The sequence below is a fragment of the Ceratotherium simum genome, chromosome 3 (genome assembly GCF_057802395.1).
Source record: "Ceratotherium simum simum isolate JZ-2026a chromosome 3, ASM5780239v1, whole genome shotgun sequence".
Classification (NCBI taxonomy): Eukaryota; Metazoa; Chordata; class Mammalia; order Perissodactyla; family Rhinocerotidae; genus Ceratotherium; species Ceratotherium simum.
In genome coordinates, this window is record NC_141902.1 from 47,307,119 (window position 1) to 47,327,927 (window position 20,809).

The 20,809-nt window shown below is 39.1% G+C and overlaps 1 protein-coding gene across 1 annotated transcript in view; it reads left to right on the forward strand.

Annotated features, from left to right (window-relative positions):
- Positions 1-20,809, forward strand: part of TMOD3 (tropomodulin 3) — a 71,172-nt gene that overhangs the window by 29,243 nt on the left and 21,120 nt on the right. The window contains exons 2-3 of the mRNA XM_014780721.2: positions 259-455; positions 5,107-5,263. Coding sequence (XP_014636207.1) covers positions 330-455; positions 5,107-5,263 — 283 coding nt within the window. The 5' untranslated portion in view covers positions 259-329. The remainder of the gene's footprint in view (positions 1-258; positions 456-5,106; positions 5,264-20,809) is intronic.

A 20,809-nucleotide genomic window follows, 5' to 3' on the forward strand; every position in this document is an offset into this window, starting at 1 on the left:
TCTCAGTTCTGTGAAGTAGTTGTTCTAATGGATTTGAATTTTATTCCCTCCTCCCCCATTTTTCCTCAATTGATTTTTTTGGGGGGGGGTCAACAAAAGACAAAAGGTAAAGGGGTTGAATGATCCATAGACAAAGGTAGTATGGATATATAGCCAAAGAATATATGACACATGGAAATTACATTTTATGTAACCTAATAGATCTAAGTAGGGGGTGATGACTTAATATTTAAATATGTTTGTTTCTTCTCTCCATAGCTTTAAGAAACAGTAAGCACTTCTGACTGTACTGAATATAGAAAATTAGGTGACTTCCTACACTGCAAATCATGGCACTACCATTCCGGAAGGACTTAGAAAAGTACAAGGACCTCGATGAAGATGAGCTCCTTGGCAATCTCTCAGAAATAGAACTGAAACAACTGGAAACTGTTCTGGATGATCTTGACCCTGAGGTAGGTGCTAGCTAATGCCGAGAAAGGAAATAACTTTTCAAACCCTTTGAAACTAAGTAGCTCCCTTTGAGCAGTTAGCTTTTTCCTGACTTTTCCCTGGCACCCCCATCCCCTCCTCCTCTTTATCCAGATGAACTTTTTCTTCCTCTCCAGTTCCCCCACTTCTGCCTCTGTACCTCTACTGACATGCCTGTTCTAAACTATTTTCTCCAACATCCTTATTTTCAAACATCTCCAGAAATTTTCTGCCCTGTAAGAAATCTTTTCTCTCTGGGCAAGGAGGAGTGCTTTTAGTAAAATGCAGCAGATGGTTAGCTCTTTGTGTGTGTGCCTCTTCGGAGCTTCTATATATACCATGATGGCTACAGTGTAGAATGTCTCTAGAAAGTTCTTTGTGGCCTTAAATCTAATTATTACCTTTCTGAAAGATGCTGACCGAACTGAATAACTTTCTGTTTGACCCTTGAATTGTTATTCTCTGGTATGTATGGTCGTGGGTCCGGGGGAGGCAGTTAGGAGAGAACTCTAAGGTTATGGCTACTTAACCTGAAGGTAATGGTTATTTGCTAGCCTTCTTTTCTTTACCACATGTTTCTTTATGCCGAGCCACTGATTTTTAGTGCCTTTTAAGGATTGAGCTAGAGTTTATTTTTTAAAATTATTTTTGTTACTACTACACATTTATTTCCTGCTGGAAAGTTTTTTGAATTTTTGTTGAGAATTATACTCCTATTCTCAGCATTACTTTAGCACTTGGATCATGTGTCTGTACCATAGATCAAAACCCTTAACTGTGATTGTTATTATAAGGAAAAGTTTTCAGTACACCTAAGTCTGGGGGATAACTCAGAATAACAATGCTGTTTTGATCCTGTCACAGCAATATCTTCTACTGGCAGTTCAACCTATTAGACCTATTTGAATCCAGTGGTTGTAGAACTGGGAGGAGCATAAGAGCTCATCTATTCCAGAGTTTCTCAACCTTGGCGCTTTTGACATTTGGGGCTGGATAATTCTTTGTTGTAGGGGGCATCCTGTGCATTGTGGATTGTTTAGCAGCATCCCTGGCCCTACTCACTACACCCCCCTGTTTTAAAATGTACCTGGGATTTTGTTTTAATCAGGTATGGTAGGATTACAGACATGGAGACAACTGCCTTGAAAGAAGAGTTTATTACTTATGGTTCCCAAGAGTAGGAAGCACACCATGCACACAGGGCCACATGGGGAAGCACCAAGGTTGGTCCAGAGGCAGAAGGAGTGAGGAGTAAGCATGGCCCAGAACCCTGATTGTGGTTTCTGAGGGAAGGAATGGGCGAAGCAGGATAGGCAAGTCTGAGCAAATTTAGTATTGGATGGCTTAAATAATTTCAGTGGGCTCTAGGCTACAGGAGGAGTCTCTAGTTGTCCAGTACCTGGCCCTGGGTGATTTAGGGCAGGGCAAATGTTGGCTTGGTATGTGAGAGATAAAGGAGGTGGTTGGGGGTATGGGCTCTGGATTGGTTAGTTTTCATGTAAAAGGCACACTAGTGGTGAGGGGGGGTTGTTTGCTATCCTTAGGAATTAGCTAATCTGGGAGGGGCAGTCTTTCCAAGATTAGCAAGGCCCTCAAGATGTCAAAGCGTCGTAAAATACAGAAAATAAAAAACATGATTAATACCCTCTCCCCCCAGTTGTGACAAGCAAAAATGTTTCCAGACGTTGCCAGTTGTCCCCTGGGGGAACACCCCTAGTTGAGAAACATTGATCAAGCACTTGCTTTTTGTTTTACAGGTGGAAAGCAAATTTAGGTGACTTGCGTCAGTTATTACAATTAGGGAAAGAATTGAGACTAGATCCCTCACTGCCTTATTGATCCCTGGCAGAGTCTAGTGGTCTCTCTGTTAAACTACAGTGAGTCCCCTATTAACACAAGTGCTATGCTATGGATCTAAAAACTGGTGCTGTATATTTTCTTATGTGCAAATCCATGGCCTGCTTCTTGTGTGGGGAGGCTCACGTTCTAACCTCTGGATATATTTTGCTGGCTCCCCAACCCCAGCTGCAACTCCCCCAACCTCAGATACTCCTAGTTGAGGCTGGAAGAAGGGTGATGTTTATGGACAGTGTGCCACTTGTTAGGTGAAGTTTTTGGAAAGCATGCTAGTAAGGGACCAGGAAAGACAAGAGGCAAGGGTAGCAGCTGCTTCAGCCAGAGAAGCACCATTGTGTTTACAGTCTCAGAAGGGAGATAAGAGAAGAGCAGAGGAATGTTGTTTATGGTGCCTTGTTGTATTTCGTAGGGCTATTGTACTTTCCTTATGCTGCACTCAGTATATTTATTTGCTAACTGACTGCATTTTCTCAAAGCATCAATCTCCAAAAGACAGCCAGTCAGCCTAGGCAAAGCTATTTTTTCATTTCCAAGCCTGGGGATATATTATTACATCAAAATTCCACTGCAAGGGAGAAACATGTACTTTTTAGTGGCAATCATTTAAATGAGATTTTTATCTGTTTAAGTAGTTGAGATCCATTAACTTACTTAATTGAAGTGTACTTCTAATAAAGCTTGATTCATGGGTTTATAGCCTCCAAAGCCAGTTAGCTGTCATTTATTTTGTGGTCAGAAACTGTATTTAAGGAGCCAGAATTCCAGCTAACATATCATTTAAAACCTGTACATTTCCCTTGGGCTTGAGTGAGGGGGTGGAAGAGTGCAGCTCCGACACTGCTGCTGTGGAATAGCGGTGTGTACACATGTGCCTTATTGATGATGAAGGAAAGTAACTTATTAATTTGCCTTAATGAGAATTTTTCTTTAAAAGCATTCTCAAATATTTATTCAATAAATATTTGGGGGGCAACCTATAGAGCCCAGGTACTATGTTAGGCTTAGGGATACAAGAATGAGCAAAACAAATGTGGTCTTTGCCCTCATGATGCAGCTGGTAGGAGTGGGGCGAGTTAGACATTAATCAAATAATCATGCCATATTAATATAAGAGCATATAATGGGAGGTCAGGAAAAGCCTCCCTTGCGGGAATGGAGCTGCGGTCTGAAAAATGCGTAGCAAAAAAGTATGAGCCTAGCATTCCAGGGAAGGCCTTGTGGTTGAAAGAGGTATATGGCAAGTACAAGGGAGGAACAAAGGTGAGTGTGGCTAGAATGGAGAGGGTGAGTGAGATGAGGCTAGGATAACAGATTGTGGGGTGGGAGTGAGAGATGCAGAGTATCAGGCAACTGATCCAAGGAGACCACTTGAGAGGCTAATGTAACATTCCATGCCAGCTTGGATCATAGTTTGGACCAAAGTATGGTGTTGGAGATGAAGACAAGTAAACAGACTAGTGAGTTTTTTGGGAAGTAAAATGGATAGGACTTGATGGTTGATTGGGAATCAATTCTTCACGTGTAGTTCTTGTCTTGATTTCAAAGTCTGTGGGTAGAAATCTTATGTCTCTTTTTTATGTTCCCATAGACAATTCTGTGTAACAAAAACATTCTTGATGCAGGGTTAGGAACAGACCTCCTTTGTGTTTAATCTTTATAGGTGAGCTTTCTGTGTAATGCATACTATTACTTGAGAAGAACACAAAGGTGAGTTTTATGAAAATTACTATGGATCTTAGCAAATGGCCAAAGTTGAAGTGCTAGATTTTCTAGTTATAAAATGAATATTTCCTATTATCATTATTTATATAAAATCTCCTTTTGTAATAAAAAATTGTAACATCCATGAGATTGAGCATCACTGCCAATATTGGGAGGTATTGCAAAAGAGAGTTGGCCCTTTTGTGTGCCTTCTCTGGCTGCCTCCCATTTTCAAAGCAAAAGAATACTCAGGAATAGTGAGACAAGGCAATATCACTTCTTTGGCTTTTAACGAAAGGATGGAGCTCACATTGTCTAGTCACTGCTTGTCATTCCCGGGCTTAGTGAAAATACAGAGTAGGGACTACAGGAGACAACTTTAATCCATTGCTTCCCACCATTGCCCCACTCTCAGTCAGTCCATGCACTCAAAAAAGACTGTACCCACGTGGAAACCCAGAGACAGCTCTTGCTGTGAGTATCTTGGGGTGCCTTGGTGCATGAATAATAAAGTGGTTGCTGCAAATACGTCCTAGCGCTGATGTGTATATACGTACATACACACAGAAGTTGAACCTTTCACATTGTATTTAAAGACAAACAAGTAAATGTTAATCTCCTGATATCCTACTGTATGGTATGCGTGTTTTTATCATGAGAAAGTCTTGACAGTGAAATAGAAGTCATTATGAAGGAATATGATATATACGGTCATTTAGCATTCTTTGTAATAGAATTATTTTCTGTGTACACATATATGCTGAGCAGTTATTAAGCATTAAGAAAAATATTTATTACCATCCCAAGACATTTAAAAAGTAAAGAGTGTTTCCTCCTAGTAGAATACTTTCTGAAGAAAATGTGTATGTGCCTGTTTTTATAATATAAGTGAATTCTACCTAATAAAAAAACTTTGTTTGGAACACTTTTACATAACTGCCCTAAAATCCTGTGACAAATTGTTTAATGCCTGTATCACTTTCTAGTCGATAATTCTTTCTTATATGGGTAATCTGTGAAAGCCTATAGCGTTGGCATTCTTGGTGGTCGTAATGGCTGATTCATTCTCTCTGGCAGAATGCCCTTCTGCCTGCAGGATTCCGGCAGAAGAACCAGACATCCAAGTCCGCCACGGGGCCGTTTGATAGAGAGCACCTCCTTTCGTATCTGGAGAAGGAAGCGTTAGAGCATAAGGACAGGGAAGACTATGTGCCCTACACTGGGGAAAAAAAAGGTAAACACAGACTTTTGAAGTCATTATTTGAAAGCACTTGATTTTTCTTTTTATGGGTAGGTCTGGAGAAAATAATATTTTTTGAGTTGCATCATTGGTAGCCTTAGAGGTTATGACACTGTTGACTTAAAAATTTGTTAGATAAATTGGCACTTCATTTATGTTTTTCATCAACTTGGCTAATAAGTTTCTTCTTAATGATTTGTTAGTGAGGTTTTCTTACACCATGATTTTATGTAACACTCTTTGGTTCTCTGTTGTAACAAATTTAAAAGTGTGCTGAGGTAAAATTTTAAATTCACAGAATGCAAGTGATGTATAAGCACTGCTTATTCTAGCTCCTATCTTTAAAGTGGAATGCCATAAAATAATTCAGGCCATATTTTCAAAGACTCTTTAAAGGATATCCTACAGCCTTCCTTAGTAATTCATAGTTATAATCGTCAATGCTTCATAGTCATTACGTTTGGGAAATTTTTCTAGTCCAAGTCCCTCCCATTGCAGAGTTTGACCTTAGGTAGCCTCAGTGGAGACTGAGTACAACTATGTTTTTTTAAGTTCCATGTATAAAAACACTTAGATGAAGTAGGTTAAGATTCTCAGCTTTCAATACAGAGTGGCCTAAGAAGCCAGATTCTACTTGCACTCTTATTTAGGATATCATGCGCGGAACACTGAGGAATGGTGGCCGCAGTAGTAGAGCTGAAGATCAGCTCTCCCAGGTACTGTTGTTACTTCTGAATCCTTAGTAGTCTAGGCAGGGAGAACAGTTAGAGCACAGTGCTTTCTCCTAGTGAATTTAGCTTTTTATTTAGGAAGGAAGCCCTTATCAAGAATTTTGGCCACAACTCTGTCACATGGTGACCCCTTAGTTGGTAAAATTTTACCTTGCCCTTAGTTGCAAGGGAAGCTGGAAAATTCATTTTAGCATTCTAGCCTCTGTAACAGAGGAAGGTGAGTGAATGACTTGTGAGTAGGTATTCCGCAAAGTCTGCACCAGGCCTTTTCAAAATTATCTAGCATCCCCAACCCCTCTGCTCTTTCTGTAGACCCCACCTCCCCTCATCTCTAGCTGAGCATCACTACCTTAGCTACTTGTATTAGTCAGGGTTCTCCAGAAAAACAGAAACAGAGCCAAAAGGATGTGTGTATTTGTGTGTGTATAGAGAGGAGGGGGGAGATTTATTTTAAGGGATTGGCTCATGTGATTGTGGACACTTAGTAAGTCTGAAATCTGTAGGGTAGGCTGGCAGGCTGGAGACCTAGGGAAGAGTTGCAGTTCAAGTCCAAAGGCAGTCTGCTGGCAGAATCCCTTCTTGCTCAGGGGAGATCAGTCTTTGTTCTATTAAGGCCTTCAGCTGATTGGATGAGGCCCACCACATTATGGCTTCACATTATGGACCACTGATTTAAATGTTAATCTCATCCAAAAAACACCTTCACAGAAACATCCAGAATAATATTTGACCAAATATCTGGGCACTATGCCCAGCCAAATTGGCACATAAATTTAACCATCACACGACTGTTAGAGATGGGAATGTCATCTCCCTCAGGTGTTTGGGGCCAGAAAAAGGACTGAAAACCAATGCATAGTTTTGAAGTATGGAGAATCACAAAGATAGGCAAAAGCATCACTTCATCAGTATTTGTCATAGAGAAGACTGCTGGCTATATTTCCATCTGTACAGCCATACCTGTAACACCATGTTTATAGTTTCAATCCTGATTATATAGGAAAACATAATTTTATGGGAATAAACATTGGTTAATGACCTTTTACTATTATGTATGTTTAAGGTGGATTCTGGGGGTATAGTTAGGAAGAAAAATGTAGGTAGAAACAAGAGGGAGAGATATGAGAAAAAGAGATAGCAGAAAAAGCTATGGAATTTGAGGACAAGAAGAGAAAATAAGTGATGTGAGAGAGCTGCATTTGTCCTAAGCTGACCCAGGAAGCCTCCCACTATGCTCGTTTCATAATCTGCAGCTACCTAGGAAAAGATGTTGGAGGATTAGAGGAGGTGGGAAAGAAGGTAGAGAAGAATTGTGGAAAATAAGAAAAAATCAGAGGGGAGAAACAATAGAGTGAAGAATATGGATGACAGTAAGGAGAAAATGCTATATTCTGAACTGTAGTGTAAAGGTTTTTGTTTCCTTTTATATATTTAAATCTTTTTTTCTTATTTCTTAGTTTAGATTTTAGATGAGTGTGAAATAAGTGAAAGTAGTTGAATTAAAAAGAAGGTAATTTTGTGGCCGGCCCCATGGTGTAGTGGTTAAGTTCGACCTGCTCCACTTCAGCGGCCTGGGGTTCACAGGTTTGGATCCTGGGTGTGGACCTACACCACTCGTCAGCCATGCTGTGGCAGCAACCCACATACAAAACAGAGGAAGGTTGGCACGGACATTAGCTCAGGGTGAATCTTCCTCACCAATAAAAAAAAAAAAAAGAGGTAATTTTGCATTCACAATGAGTGGTTTTCTTTTTTTAATACATTCAGTATTTTTACTGCCTTTTTTTGGCTCTATATGTCTGTTAAATACTATTTATGGGCAGCTATGATGCAGTGATTAAGACCATGGCATTTTTAAAAATAGTGAACTTTGTATTGAAGTGTAACATGCTTAGAGAAAATGCACAGATCAGGATACAGATCAATGAATTATTTAATAAGCACACATATGTAATCATCACCCAAGTCAAGACATTATCAGCACCTCCAGAAGGTCCCTTCATGCTTCCTCCCAGCCACTTTTCTCTTTCTTCTTCTCGAAGGTAACCACCATAATAGCTTCTAATACAATAGATTAGTTCACTTGTTTTGAAATTTATATAATGGAATCATACGGTCTGAGTATCTGCCTTGCCTACTTCATATAGTTTTTGTGAGCATCAAATTTGTTAACAAAATGGATATAGTGAAATCACTGAAAAATTCCTTTATAGTGTAATCATTGTAAAAGATCATATGGCGATGTTATTACCAAACAAGACATTTCCGTTCTCTGTCATGGAGTGGTTCAGAACTACAGAGATGAGTTTTTGAGTTTCAGCAATCCATCTGATGGAAGCAAATACTACCACCAGAGCCTGGGTGGGGTCAAGCCCTAAAAGCCCTGTTACAGTGCCGTAGACCTGAAGAAGGGCAAATTCATCTTCAACAATTGGGGAACTTTGGTTGTAGAGCTCTACTTTGAAATATAGCTAAAAGCCAGCTCTAATCTTCTCAAATCCACCCTAGCCTTTCATCCTTGAATCAGTTAGCCTTGGTTACTTTTAGCCACTAATATGCCTTCCTTCTTTGGGTCTCATTCCACAGATCTTAATCACATTCCAAAAGGCAGAATAATTCATCTACATCTTATTAGCATACTTCCCAATTAAGCTAAATGTGAAGTCCCCTCCTTAGCTCTGAAAATTTAGAAGCTTGTTTTTTTTTTTTTGGTCAGAAGGACTGGCCCTGAGCTAACATCTATTGCCAATCTTCCTGTTTTTGCTTGAGGAAGAGTGTCCCTGAGCTAACATCTGTGCCCATCTTCCTCTATTTTGTCTATGTGGGACGCCACCACAGCATGGCTTGTTGAGTGGTGTAAGTCCGCACCCAGGATCTGAACCTGGGAACTCCAAGCCACTGAAGCAAAGCACGCTGAACTTAACTGCTATGCCACTCAGCCAGCCCCAAAGCTTGTTTTTTTTCAGATGCCTCTCCCATGATGCTTTACCCTGAACACCTGGGTCAAGTCCCAAATTTCTTACTTAATAGATTATTTCAGAGGCAATAGACTTTCAGATTGAGCATGCCTTCCCAGACAGTAGAGGTTCTCCTAGTTTTTTGTAAAACAGTTGGCAAACCTACCTCTGTTAAGAAATAAAAGCGTTATACTTTTTTTGATGTACTTGGACTAGTTAGAATCCGTAAAATGTGCCATTAGTTTCTAAACTAAATCATTTTTCATACTAAGATGTCTGGTCTCAGAGTTAGTACTGATGGCAGTCTTAGCTTTCTGTGCCAGAGAATGTTGTAGTGATGTCACTTAGTTCCTTGGACTCCTTCCAAGTTATATGCCAAAATCACATAGTGATCTCACTGTAAATTATTTTTAAAGACTGATCAGATGACTACTCAGTTTTTTTCTTTTAACAAAAAATTGGGAACCACTAAAAGGAATAGTTATCCAATCATTAAAGTCAACTACTTTCTCATATTCTGAGACTAATTAAATGATGAATAATTATTTGTTATTCTTTCACTTAAAGGCACACCCTCTTTCTGGAGCTAAAATTACATGGAACTGGCATGACAAAGGGAATCCTACATAAAACCGAAAATTAGATATTTCAGGATTTTTCCTTTTGACCTCAAACAAAAACTATATACTCTTGCCAAATTTCATCTTTCTAGATCATCTCTCAATGTTTGAAAAAGACCTGTCAGGGCTGGCCCGGTGGCTTGGCGGTTGGGTGTGCACGCTCCGCTGCTGGCGGCTCGGGTTCGGATCCCGGGCGCGCGCCGACGCACCGCTTCTCCGGCCATGCTGGGGCCACGTCCCACGTGCAGCGGCTGGAAGGATGTGCAACTGTGGCACACAACTGTCTACTGGGGCTTTGGGGGAAAAAATAAACAAATAAAATTATTAAAAAAAAAAAAAAAAAGGAAAAGACCTGTCAGACTAAGGACACTTGAGAGTTTTATATATAGATAAATCAATAATTTTATTTTGTGATTTGTGAAATAATTGTTTATAATTGTACATTTTACAGACTTGAAAGCGTATGTCAACATCTGAGAAGGAGGAATTAATCCTAACTAAGTGAAGTTCAAGGCATTGTCTTTGATGCATTTTGGGGGACATTTTATCATATACTAGTAAATGTTCTGCTTTTAATAGTGTAGTTTTATTAACAGCAAAAAGAAGGTATTAGGCATCTAGTCAGGCACAGCTGACAAAAGATGTATTAAGGATTATTTTTAAGTGCATTCTTTTTTATTTTTTTTTAGAGATTTTATTTATTTATTTTTCCCCCCAAAGCCCCAGTAGATTGTTGTATGTCGTAGCTGCACATCCTTCTAGTTGCTGTATGTGGGACTCGGCCTCAGCACGGCCGGAGAAGCGATGCGTCGGTGTGCGCCCGGGATCCGAACCCAGGCTGCCAGCAGCAGAGCGCGCGCACTTAACCGCTAAGCTATGGGGTCGGCCCTAAGTGCATTCTTTACAGTAGAGTACACAATATATATACATCTGTTAAGTTCATCTAAATCCAACAAACTCATAGTAGGAATGGTATCGTGGTATTGAGTAATCTTGGCAAAGATGAAAGGAAATGTCTTTCCTCTGAGTCTACTATGTTCAAAATGTTGAGAAACTAAATGTTTAAGAAGATTAAAACAATAACATAATTCTAATATACATTCTTTTTACTTGAAGATATAATATTAAAATGTTAGGAAGCTTTTTACCTTTTTCTCCTTGAAATTTTACAAAATATTTAACTCTGAGGCATAGACAAAGACAAGGGTAAAAGAGCATCTTCATTCAGCTCTTTCTCATTCCTAAGAATAGTGAAGATGCAGAGTGATGACTATATAGCTGGTTATTATTTCCCATCATATTTTTACGCATCTTGAATATTCTTTCTCCAAGAAGATAAGGCATAGAGCCTTGCCATGAATTTGACACTGGGGAAATAATTTGCCCTAGTCTTTAATATTTTGTGTTGACTATCCTCTTGCTTTGCTTTGCTTTGCCAGGAGTCTTCCTGCTTGTTTCTAGTATCACACTTCATCCTTACCTAGCCTAAGTAGGGTTTTTTTCCTGAGTGTCCCTTATTTTATGGATGGATGAGAGCCGTGCTGCACCTTGTACCCTACACTCAGGTGTGCCAGCGAATTCCATTTGAGCTGCTGACTCACCCAGGCTGGGCTCTTCCCTTCCTTGCAGAGCACACGTGTTCTCCCTGTTGGCCCCGGGGCTAGAGCCAGCTATGCTTTTTGTTGTTTTCCCTTCCCCTCCTTGAGAAAGGAGTGTCCTTGAGTTTCCTTCCCTCGAATCTCATATGCCCCACCCTGCTTCCTAAAGGTGAATTTAACTAGATTGTCTTAAACTAAGGATTTCTCATATACTTTCCAACTTATTTATTCACAATTACCTTAGCTTTCCAGAAAACTTATGGTAGTCCCTCTTATACTAAAAGAAGCTTCCCTCACCTTGCTGAGTACATGATTTCTTTGAAGGAAAGGCAGAGCTGGTTTACTCTCAGTAAACCAGAAACATTGTGGTTATAACCTGCCTAAATCTACAGGATTATATAACTGCTAGTGGGCAATTGATTTCCATTAAGTTCAAGGTAAAGACTGGCTTTTATTTTTGTACTCATAGCTTATGAATTCTTTTTTTTTTAAAGATTTTATTTATTTATTTTTTTCCCCCCAAAGCCCCAGTAGATAGTTGTATGTCATAGCTGCACATCCTTCTAGTTGCTGTTATGTGGGACTCGGCCTCAGCATGGCCGGAGAAGCAGTGCCTCGGTGCGTGCCCGGGATCCAAACCTGGGCCGCCAGCAGCGGAGCGCGCGCACTTAACCGCTAAGCCACGGGGCCGGCCCATCTTATGAATTCTAAATGTCCCTTTTATACCTCCAAAAAGTGGTCTTCCGAGGTGCTGAAGCTATTTGAAATGGGCTACTTAAATTAGTCATGCAGATCCCAGCATCTCCTTTTCTGTCTGGTCACTGTGTCTTTTGAATGATTCACTCATTCCTCCTTTGGGATAAGGAGTCAGCCAGATGGATTGTTCATCACTCATGTTAAGACCTTGTTTTATGGGAAACTGTCCCTGGATAACCATACCCACTCTGAATATTCCTTTCCCTCCCACATCTCTGTGTATAATTTACATACTATAGAATACTGCTTTTAATTGTTCCACAGTCATATACTATGAGGCTCTGTTATTAGTTTTTATTCATTTAGGATTGTTATGTCCTCTTGATGAATTGACAATTTTGTCATTATGAAATGACATTCTTTATCCCTGGTAATAGTCTTTACCCTGAAATCTACATTGTCTGATGTTAATATAGCCAATTTTGCTTTCTTTTGATTAGTGCTAGCATGGTATATCTTTTCTCTTTGTCCCATCAGTTCTTTGTTCCCTTTTTCTTCTATTTTTTTTTTCATATCATCTGTGTGTCTACTTAACTTTTTGAACATAGGGAATATAATTATAATAACTGTTTTAATATCCTTACCTGCTAATTTTACACCTGTCATTGCTAAGTCAGTTTTGATAGATTGATTTTTTTTTTCTTCCCTATGGATCGAATTCTCCTGCTTCTTTGCATCCTGGTAATTTTTTATTGGATACAGACATTATGAATTTTAATTTGTTTGGTGCTGGATATTTTGGTATCCCTATAAATATTCTTGAGTTTCATTCTGCGACACATTTAAGTTCCTTGGAAACAGTTTGATCCTTTAGGTTCTTGCTTTAAGATTTGTTAGGTGGGACTGGAGCAGTGTTAGGTGGGTCTGGGGCTAATTATTTCTCCACTGCTGAGGCAACCTACCTAGTGCCCTGTGAATTATGAGGTTTTCCTGTCTGGCTGGCGGGAACAGGTCCTATTCTCAGCCCTGCATGAGCACAGGCACTTTTACCTGTAATCTTTTCAGATGGCTTTTTCCTTGGCCCAAGGTAGTTTCATCACAGACATGTGCTTATGAGTACTCTGCTGAATACTGAAAGGCAGCCATCTACAGATCTCTAGAGCTCGAGCTCCCTGTAACTCTCTGCTCTCCGGTACTCTGTCCTGCAAATGCTGGCCGCCTTGGTCTTTCTGGACCTCAGCTCCGTCTCCTCGCTTCAGAATGTTCACCAGGCCCTGCCTGGGTTCCTGCTCCCGGTGCTACAGCCTGGACGCTTTCTCCAGGCAGTATCTGAGTGATCATAGGACTCACTTTCATTTCTCATCTCTCAGGGATCACTGTCCTTTATTGCCTGATCATCAGTGTCTTGAAAACTTCTGTCATATATTTCGTCCTTTTGAGGATTGTTTCAAGCATATGTGTAAATCCTGTTCCTATTACTCCATCTTGGCCAGAAGTGGAAGTCTCCAGAATTATATCTCCCCACAGTAGTAAAGAATCTCTTATCTTCCTTAGTGTCTTTCTAGCTCATTATCTAGTGTACACAAACCCGCTAAACATTTGTTGAATAAATAAGCATTTATTGGTGGTCATATTGCAGTGTTGAGCAGGTATCATGTGTATCATTGGGTAAAAACAAAAATGCCTTTTCAGGCTCTGCCCCTTACCCTTTAGTTTAGTTGATTTGAGGTTTGTGTGCTTCCTGTCAAAAGGTATATCCCAAAGCCCTTTGGAGGTTATTTAAGGCCTGGTTGCCTTAAATCTTTTCTGGAACAAGGTAGCTTATAAACAAACAGTAAAATTAGCTAGAGCCTTTCACCTCTGTAGGAATGAAATAAATAAAAGCCATCTCTGTTTCTTGTTATTATACTTTTTATGTACTCAGCAAGGATGGGAGCTATGACTAAGATAATTCTTAACATTTGCAGTAGCTGTAGCTTGATATCAGAGGAGAAGAGATGAGGACTGGTGAAGAAAGATTCTGGCAATGAAATTGTTAACATGGTTCACGGTATCTCTTACTGATTTTGTGACAATAGCAAGGATCTTGGCAAGATATTCCTTTTTTTTTCCCCTCTTGGCACAAACATGGGTTTGGATAAATGCCATGCATTTAAGTTACTGTTCTATGAATTCATATCTTCGTTTCTTCTATTTCCTTAGCTGCCATTTTGTAGTTTCAGAAACATTGCTGAACTATTTTAACATTCTTAGCAACCAAGAGTCATAGCCCTGTTTCTGTTTGTCTTGTTTCACTTGGGAGGCGGTAGGGGGGTGGCATGTCATTTCATACTTGTCTGAGAGATTTTTTTTCTGGTCTAGTCATTGCTTATTTTCTTATTTTGCTACAATGTGAAGAATTGTAATTTCAGTTTAAAAAATTTCCAGTTTTGGACTTTGCTGTGTTAAATAAGGATATTAAAGTCATTTAGATAGATTGCTGTCTACTGAAGGATAAAAATGAGTAGCTGTTTTCTCAGACATTATGTTATTTGAAATAAATACAAATATTAAAAGTTATGTGGGGTTTTTGACCGTATTTCAAGGAGAAGAAAAGTAAAGTTAGATCAGTCCAGGATAGTTCATCCTAATCTTTTCAGAACTATGATTATACAGATTAGTGCTTATCAACCTGAGTAGGTAAGAATCAGAATCACCTGCGGAGGTTTTTCAGCCATATCCATGTCTAGTCAATCCTCATTCCCTGAGTTGAAGAACCACTAATACAGATAGTTGGGACTATGTGGTTTTCAATCTTCTTGGGTTGTTTGTTTTGGAAAACTCTCTCTGTCTCTATGTCTCTGTATCTGTCTCTGTCTCTCATGCAAGAAATTCCAGGAGAAATAAGAATAAAGAATTGACACGTATCTATTATGTTTACGATATGCCAGTTCCTTTATATTTGTTAAATCATTTTATCAGAATGAGATTGAGTTATCTTTAAAGAAATAACCCATGATTTTAAAAAAAAAAACCACATCAGAATCAAGATGATCAGGGGCTGGCCCCGTGGCATAGTGGTTAAGTGCCTGTGCTCCGCTGCTGGTGGCTGGGGTTCTCATCCCGGCGCGCCACCTACACATGGCTTATCAGGCCATGCTGTGGCGACCTCCCACATAAAAGTGGAGGAAGATTGGCACGGATGTTAGCTCAGGGCCAGTCTTCCTCTGCAAAAAGAGGACGATCGGCATGGATGTTAGCTCAGGGCTGATCGTCCTCACCAAAAAAAAAAAAAAAAAAAGAATCAAGATGATCATAGTAAAGTGAACTACTAATAAATTTGTTAATAGATGGTTATGGATAAAAGTAGTATCCAATTTGTTGTGCATTTCCCTACTCTCTGCAAAACAAACACACACCCCCTACAAAATATTTCTGCATCTAATAGAAGCCTGACATTTCACCCATCCTGCAAGACATTGAGGGCACAAACCAAACTAACCATTATAAAAGAGATCTATTATAGTTGTCAGCATTCTATAGTCATGAAGATTTTAAACTTAAATCTAACTGATATAAGATGAACTTAAATTAGGATACATATTTAGAAAGGCATTTTCTGTTATATGGAATCAATCCAGCAGTTTGCTAATTTTGTGTTTCTCAGAAAACAGCTGATTTTCACTAAGAAGCACAAGCGTGCTGTCTGACTCAATGTACCTCAGAAAATCATCTTTTTTTTCCCCCTTACATTTTAGGGGGCAATTATAAATTTTGCTCAGGAAGACAGAAAAACCTATATTTAATACATTAGCCTCTTAGTGGTTTTTTGAACATTTTTATTAAGATGCAATCCACAGCATAAAATTTACCCATTTAAAGTATACAATTCAGCGGTTTTTAGTATATTCTCAGAGTTTGGCAACTGTCACCACAATCTTCAGGTTAGAACGTTTTCATCACCCCAAAAAGAAACCCGTACCCATTAGCAGCTAATTTCCATCCTCACTCGATTTCCCAGCCCTTGGAAACTACTGATCTATTTTCTGTCTCTCTAAATTTGCCTATTCTGGACATTTCATATAAATGGAATCATACAACGTATATTTATGATTGGCTTCTTTCACCTAGCATAATGTTTTGGAGTTTCATCCATGTTGGAGCATGTATCGATGCTTCATTCCTTTTTATGGCTGGATCATATTTCCTTGTATGGATATACCACATTTTGTTTATCTGTCCCTCAGTTGATGGACATTTGGATTGTTTCTACTTTTTAGCTATTATGAATAATGGTGCTATGAACATTTGTAGACAGGTTGTTGTGGAGATACATTTTTCATTTCTCTTGGGTGTATATACTTAGGGGTGGAATTGCTGGGTCATATGGTAACTGTGTTTAACAATTTGAGGAACTGCCTAACTGTTTTCCAAAGTAGCTGCACCATTTTGTATTCCCACCAGTGGTGTATTAGGGTTCCAATTTTTCCACATCCTCACCAACACTTGTTGTCTGTCTATTTGATTATAGCCATCTTAGTAGGTATAAAGTCGTAATGCATTGTGGTTTTGATTTGCGTTTCCCTAATGACTGGTGATATTGAGCATTTTTTCCTGTGCTATTAGACATCTGTTTATCTTCCTTGGAGAAATGTCTCTTCAAATCTTTTGCCCATTTTTAAATTGAGTTTTTCAAAATTACTGATTGGCATCAATCAGTCAATTCATTTATTATTGATAAACTTTATATAGTCTAGATACAAGTTCCGTATCATATATGTGATTTGAAATAATTTTCTTCCATTCTGTAGGTTGTCTTTTCAGTTTCTTGATGGTATCATTTGCCTCACAGAAGTTTTCAATTTTGATATAGTCCAATTTATATATTTATGTAGTCCAATTTATTTTTTCTTTTTGTCACTTGTGCTTTTGATGTCATACCTAAAAAACCATTGCCTAACTCAAGGTCATGGAAATTTACTCTTATATTTTTTTTCTAAGAGTGTTATAGTTTTAGCTCCTTACCTTTAGGTCTGTAATCCATTTTGAATTAATATTTGTGTATGGTATGAGGTAAGGGTTTGACTTCATTCTTTTGCCTGTAGCTACCCATTTATTCCAGCACCATTTGTTGAAAAGACAGTTCTTTCTTCATTGAATTGTCTTGGTACTCTTGTAGAAATTCAATTGACCATAAATATAAGGGTTTATTTCTGGACTCTCAATTCTAATCCATTGATCTAAATATCTTTCTTTATGCACCATAACACTGCCTTGATTACATTTATCTTTGTATTAAGTTTTGAATTTGAGAAGTATAAGTCCTTCAACTTTGTTCTTCTTTTTCAGGATTGTTTGGCTATTCTGGGTCCCTTGGATTTCCACATGAATTTCAGCATCACCTTGTCACTTTTTGCAAAAAAAGTCACCTGAGATTTTAAAAGGAATTGTTTGAATCTATAAATCAGTTTGGGGAGATCCTCTTAGGTTTTGTACTCATAATACTAAACTTCAGTTCTGCCTACTTTATCCTTTCTTACAAAATTAATTTTCCTTTCTTTTAGCTTTCTATAAATAGATTTTGTATATACACATTACAACATATTAGTGTTAAACTAGTCATGAAGAAATATGAAGTAAAATTACTTTTCATATTGTTAAAAACACAATACTGTATAGGCTAAATACCTCCACAATAAAAATCTCTACATACAGACAAATCATCATAAAGATGAGTGCCAGAAGAGATACCAAAGTATGTCAGAGCTATGTAAAATAGAGCAAAATTCTATAATCACAGAAGAATTTTCATAAGCCCTTGGAAATTTTGTTGTGTTTTGCTTTGTTGTTTTTTTCTGATGAGATTTATTTTGTATTTGTAAGTATTAGCAGAAGTTTGTGTATGGGGAAAAATTAGATTTGAACAATGCCTTTATGGAATGTAGATGAGGATTACAAAAATAAACATTTAAAATTTTTATAATGCTTTAGATTCCATTCGTCCCTAGAATAAGGCATGGGCAGCTATTTGATAGCTTGTGTAGTTTTGTTTAGTAAGTGAATACCATAATCCAGTGGTTCTCAACCTTAGCTGCTATGCATTAGAATCCCTAAGGAGCTTTTAAGAAATCCAGATGTTCCGTACAGCACAGCAGACCAATTAAATCAGAATCTCTGGGGATGGGACTTGGACATCAGAATTTTTTTAAGGTTCCCAGGTGAATCCAATGTGCAGCCAATTTTAGAACCACTGCCATAGACAGTTGAAAATGCGGTGAGATTGAGCTCAGGAAAATGTAATTATTCTGAAATAGCAATTAAAGGCATGCCACCTGAATTGTATGCCACTTTAATTTTAATATCAAGCACTGAGAAAAGTACTATGGAATTATTATGATGTAATGATTTAGATTTGCCTTAGTCTGTGAACCAATAATAAAAGATTATCTAATAATCATCAGAACTCCAAAATTTGATACTGACTAAAGAGATCAATTATGCACACCACCATTTACATAGGTATTTGTTTGAGAGGAAAAGTCCATTGCTAAAATGTTAAGTTTGAAAACCACCAGTTTATTGGAAGGAGCATTAGGTTAAGAGTTTAGGAAGCTGCCTTCTAGTGTTAACTCTGCTGTGTAACTTTGAACCAGGGTATTTAAATTATACGTTATAAAATGAGACAGTTGAACTGGAGGTGATCACCAAATTATTTATTCAACAAATTGGATTGCCTACTGTGTGCTAGGCAAGGATGCAGGGATGAACAGAACATAGGCCATGCCCTTGAAAAGCTCACAGAAGACAAACATGCTGAATGTGTATGTGGAGCTATAGTGAAATGAACAGGGAATTAAGAGAGCACAGAAGTGTACTTACTTCATCTGGTTCAATACTGGGACAAACTCTATAGTTGCCTATTCAGCAACAGTTCACAAATCCCTTCTTCCTTACTGGAAGAACCTCTCTCTGAAACAGACTGAAAATGCTAGGTGCTTGTCTTCCTCACCACCGTTGCAGCTGGGGCATAGACATGTGACCCAGTGCTGGTCCATGACACCAGAGGAGAAATCTACAGGACAGTTTTCCCTGTAAAAGTTGACAGTTGAGGGGCCGGCCCCGTGGCTTGTTGGTTAAGTGAGCGCGCTCCACTGCTGGCGACCCGGGTTCGGATCCCGGGTGCGCACCGACGCGCTGCTTCTCCGGCCATGCTGGGGCCGCGTCCCACATACAGCAACTAGAAGGATGTGCAGCTATGACACACAACTATCTACTGGGGCTTTGGGGGGGGAAAAAAAAATAAATAAAATCTTTAAAAAAAAAAAAAAAAAAAAAGTTGACAGTTGACAAAGTGCCCTTCCTTCCTGTCCTGACCTTATTGAGTGAGGACTTGATACTTAGTGTTACAAAGGTCATCTTGAGACTGATGGACTGAGGAGCAAAGGCCTCCATGCTGATTGTAGCCAAAGTGAAAAATGGAAAGAGCCTGGATCCTTGATGTCAACATTGAGCTGCTGAACCACCCTACAACCACCTACCAGTGGACTTATTGGGATTATAAAAATGCTTTTTTGAACCTTTGCTACTTTAAAAGTAGTCTGTGGATCAGCAGTATCAGCATCACCTGGAAGATAGGTTAGAAATGCAGAACCTCAGATCCCATGTCAGACCTACTGCATCAGAATCTGTACTTTCATAAGATTACCAGGTGAATAAAATGCACATTAAAGCTTGAGAAGCACCAGTTTAAACCACTTTTAGTTGGATGCTCTGTTATATGCAGTTAAAAATACCCTTACTAATACAAATACATTGTGGATTGACCAAGTGCCATTTTTTAAATAAGAGAATGCTTGACCAGAAAGACTTCTGATTGAGATGTAGAAAGTTGTGAGAGACTATTCTTCTCACCGTAAAAACCAAAACAAGCAGTATAAGTGTGTGATCTTAGTTTTTTAAAAAAACAATCAGACATAAAACAAAACATAATGGAGACAAAACATAAATGACTCCAGAAAGTGACAAGCCATCCGTGAGAAAGGTGATCCACTCCTACTCTCTTTACTGACTGAAATGTAGGGAAAAGGAGAAAACCACCATAGAGAGGAGTAAGGAGAAATCAGCCTAACTTTTAACAAACTTTTGATGACTGTGTGTGGGCTCACATGATAGATTAGAATCCAGAGGAGCCCTAGACCAGTGCTGCCCACTAGAACTTTGTGCCATGATGGTAATGTTCAATATCTTTGCTAACCGGTTTGGTAGCTACTAGCCAAATGTGGCTATTGAATACTTGAAATGTGCCTAGTGTGACTGAGGAACTGAATTTTTAATTTTAATTAATTTAAATAGTCACATGTGGCTAGTGGCTACCATATTGGACAGTGTAACCCTAGAGACAGAGTGAGACTGCACTACCTGTCCCCCCCCCGCCACATTCTTTTCTACAAGTCTTCATTTAGTGCTAGGGATACTACTCCAAGAACAGAGGCAGTGAAGCAGAGCTGAGAGAAAATTCCTGAGGCATAGGTTTTCAGCTGGGAGAGACTGAAGGAGATGCAGGAGAGCTGAGAGAAATCCCCTCCAGGCCATCCCCAACTTCACAGGGTGTAGAGCAGACAAGGCAAGAGTAGGGCTGAAAGATCTGTCAAAGCCTAAACATCAAGGACTGGGACTGGAAAACAAAGAGAGCTCCCTAGTCACCCAGAAAGCTGGTAGCCTGGGCTACACATCAGAAGAAATCTCTCACACTTCACATCAAAAAAAACAGGCAGCTCAGGAGATCTCCACAACTCGCACCAGGGTTCTAACCCCAGGCTTTGCTGGAGAGAAAGTCCTGATCTGTCCTCAGAATGTTTGAAGCCATTGAGGAACCGCATCAAATAAAGTTGCAACCAAGCCCAGATGCAGCTCAACTGTAGAGCGTTATTGATTCAGCCCTGACTTAAGGAGTGTGCTC